The following is a 3,370-nucleotide window of genomic DNA, read 5'->3' as shown; positions in this document are numbered from 1 at the left end:
GGCCTCCTGGCCATGCCCCTGGCCCAGCCGCCGCGAGCACGCACCTGCTTCAGCTGGTTCCGCAGGCGGTCTTCTGTGACTCCCAGGGCCCGCATGCCTCGCGCCCGACAGGCCGCCTGCAACTCTTTGACGTTGAGGCTGTCCACACCCTCCTCTGCAATCAGCTGGAAAAGAAAGTCAACGCGTGGCTGCGCTGTCGTTCTGAAAGGGCACCAGAGGCTCCCGGCTTAAAGGCCACACGCATGGGAACCACGTGCCCCTTGTCAGCCACGGCCCTCATAGGCTCTGCTAAGTCACACACGCCCTACAAGGCCCCGCCTGGGTTTGCAGGGACAGGAACTGACCAAGAAGGACCTGGGGAGCGCACACGGCCAGGACCAGCCCCAAGACCGGAGTCTGGAAGAAAGGCGCCTCCACCCAGGCCCGCGGGGAGGGTCCCAGCACCTGTCCCTGCCCACAGCCCACAGCCCACCCAGCCCAACCCGAGCCTTGCTGTTTGCTGGACAGAAGAGAAAGGGCAGCGAGCAGAGCGACCATAGGCTCCCAAGATGTCTCACGGCCTCAGCCACCGCTCCCAGCCAGGGGAGGAGAGGGGCACGCAGGAGTCCCCTAGACAAGGACATGGGCTGCAGCGCCAAAGATGCCGTGCAAGGGAGGAGGGAGGGAGGGGAGAGACAGAACGGCAGACGCTCCCCATCTGTCCCCACCCCCCACCTCATCTCGCAGTATCCTGAGGGGGACAGGGGCGCCCCCACCCCATCTTCTTAAACGTTCATCCTGAGATGAGACAGGTGGTGGTAACCTGCCGAATCCGGGCCCCGTGGTGACATCGCCCCAAGTGCAGAACAAGATCACAGCCAGGTGACAGCAGGTCCCTCCCACCGCCTCCCGCCTCCCGCCCAGCCAGCCCCTGACCCGCAGCCTCGCGTCGGGTCTTCATTTCGCTGCATCCGACGCACGAGCGCACACAGGGGATCCCATGAAGACCCATTCACACAGGCTGCCGGCGTATCAACAACGTGCCTTTCCGTGCCAAGGAGCACGGCCCAGCACGGCCCTGGTTACACTTGCCCACTGAGGGCGCCTGGCCCTGCCCAGCATGCAGTGCTCAGGCAGAAACTGCGTTGTCTGCTTCCGGCCCCCATCCTCCTGGGGGTTCCGTGACCCCACTGCGACCTCTCTAGTGTTTCTGGGTGGCCCTCGTGTGTGTGGACCCTGAGAAGTAAGACACCTACTAAACAAGGGCTCCTGGAGGCTAACTGGGCTCGAATTTCCAAAAACAGAGCCTCGCACGGCTGGTGTGGCCCAGTGGTTGAGCGCCAACCTATGAACCAGATGAACCAGGAGGTCCCGGTTCGATTCCCGGTCAGGGCTCATGACTGGGTGTGGGCTTGATCCTTAGTGGGGGGCGTACAGGAGGCAGCCGATCCATGATTCTCTCATTGTTGATGTTTCTCTTTCTCCCTCTCCCTTCCTCCCTGAAATCATTAAAAAAATAAATTCAAACAAACAAAATCCCAGAGCCCGGCAGCTGATTCTGCACAGGCCCTTCACTGGCGGCACTTTAAGGAGCCGCACTGCCCGGCCGCCGAGGCGTGTCCTTGCTGCCTGAGCCAGCCCACACCTGTGGCCACGCGGGCACCACACCTGCGTGACCGTCCAGGTGAACTGGAGGAAGCTCCCTCTTCCACTCGCACACGGAGAGCCCCACGCCACGGCGCCATGCCTTGTGCTTTGACCATCGAACGTCGTTCGGGAGACACGCGAGGAGAGCCTGCTGGACTGATCTGACGTTCCTTCCTGGTGTTCCAGGCCCTCCCATCACTTCCTGCTTCGAAAACCTCCGTCAGGGTCTTGGAGGACATGCCTGCTGGGGACACACGGTAGCTTTCCCTCTTGTGAGGTCTGACTTCCTCTTCGCCCAACAGGGAACGTTGCTGGACACAGAACTGTGGGCTGACATTCTGTATTCTTTGTCCGGCAGGCAAGATGCTGTTCGCTCTCATTACTTTCAAATTACTTTTGTCCTTGAAGGCTCATTAGTTTGACGGCGACATGTCCTGCAGGGTGTGGGTTGCTTTGGGTCCGCGGTTCCCTCGGTTGCTTACGTTCGTAGAATTGAAGGACTTGGGGAAGTGTCCAGCCATGACTTCTTTGAGCACTTTTCCAGCTCTGCCCTGTCCCTTCTCTTCCCGGAGCCCCCACGACATATCTTAGTTCTGCAACAGCCCACAGGTCCCGGAGGCTCTGATCCTTTCTCACTGTCCTCTGTTGTTCACATGTTAAATTCTACAACTTCCCTTGTTCACGGAGCCTGTATTTTGTCCTGTCCATCCTACTGGAGGGCCCACCACTGAGTTTTCCGTGCTGGACTGTACCTGGGCATGAGGAGCAGCTTCCTATTGGAGCCCGGGCGTGTGGAGTATGACGTTATGAGACTGGATCCCATTTCAGTCCTCTCTTAGCTGCCCCTGACAGGGCTCTGGGAGAGTAAGGGGCGCTGTTCTAACCATCTTTATAGATTTTGCATTGGTTATCTGGCATCTGTTGATGGCCCAAGCTATTTGCATGTCCCTGGCAGCCCAGCTTTCGTGGGTGCACAAAGTCACCTTTCAACCCTCTAACCACAAACCCCGACCTCTGCTTCACTTCCTGCCCAACCAACGTCTCCAGCTGGCCACCCCACCAGTGACAACAGCCCAGCCCCTTTCCCCCCCGCCTCCCCTGCTGCCGCTTCCCGTTCGGGGGCGCCGTGGCCGTTTCCAGGGAACCTGGAACAGCAGGCTCCCTTCACGGGCACCGATCTCTCTGTGCATCAGCCAGCCCACAAGTTGCACCCAGGTGCATTCTGGGACAGGCACGGTGCTACGTCCATCCTGCCACGCTTCCCAGTGCTCCCTGGCTGGGAGCAGGAGAACCTCGTTATGCCCGCCTGGCCTCCACCACCGGCACCTCCCGCAGGGGGAGGAAGTGTCCGAGGACTGTCAGGTGGTGGAGGTCTCACACCCACCCGTGGACGCGGGGCGGGGCCAGTGTTTCCTGGGGTGTCTGGCTGGAGTCTTCTCTCCCAGGGCGAGCCTGTCCTGCTCTTGGCCGAGAGCAGGCTCTGGACTTGCCAGTGTTTCTGTCGCCCAAGGCTGGGATATGAGGTATGGAAGACGCACGGTGGTTCCTGGGGTCCCAGGGCCTCCCCACACCGCAGTCCTCTCGGGTGTGCTCCCTGCTTCCTGTCCAGGGAAAGGGCCCACCCCCCTCTCGGCAGCGGAGGGCTTGGAATCTGAGGCACTTCACGGTGGGATGACTTGTCCAAGGTCACAGGACAGGTGAGTGGCAGGGACTCAACCTGGCCACTGCCTGGAGCCTTCTCCCG

General features: G+C 60.7%; 2 protein-coding genes across 2 annotated transcripts in view; one reads left to right on the top strand and one right to left on the bottom strand.

Moving 5' to 3' along the window:
* The window catches only part of LOC102241844 (LETM1 and EF-hand domain-containing protein 1, mitochondrial), a 13,142-nt gene that overhangs the window by 6,997 nt on the left and 2,775 nt on the right, over positions 1 to 3,370 (bottom strand). The window contains exon 4 of the mRNA XM_014533491.1: positions 45 to 164. Within this exon, the coding sequence (XP_014388977.1) occupies positions 45 to 164 (120 nt within the window). The remainder of the gene's footprint in view (positions 1 to 44; positions 165 to 3,370) is intronic.
* FGFR3 (fibroblast growth factor receptor 3) overlaps positions 1 to 3,370 on the top strand; it is a 20,523-nt gene that overhangs the window by 16,206 nt on the left and 947 nt on the right. The window lies entirely within an intron of this gene.

The sequence above is a fragment of the Myotis brandtii genome, unplaced genomic scaffold (genome assembly GCF_000412655.1).
Source record: "Myotis brandtii unplaced genomic scaffold, ASM41265v1 scaffold986, whole genome shotgun sequence".
In the NCBI taxonomy this organism is placed as follows: domain Eukaryota; kingdom Metazoa; phylum Chordata; class Mammalia; order Chiroptera; family Vespertilionidae; genus Myotis; species Myotis brandtii.
The sequence above is the reverse complement of the archived record's forward strand: the minus strand, read 5'-3'. Positions and strand labels throughout refer to the sequence as shown.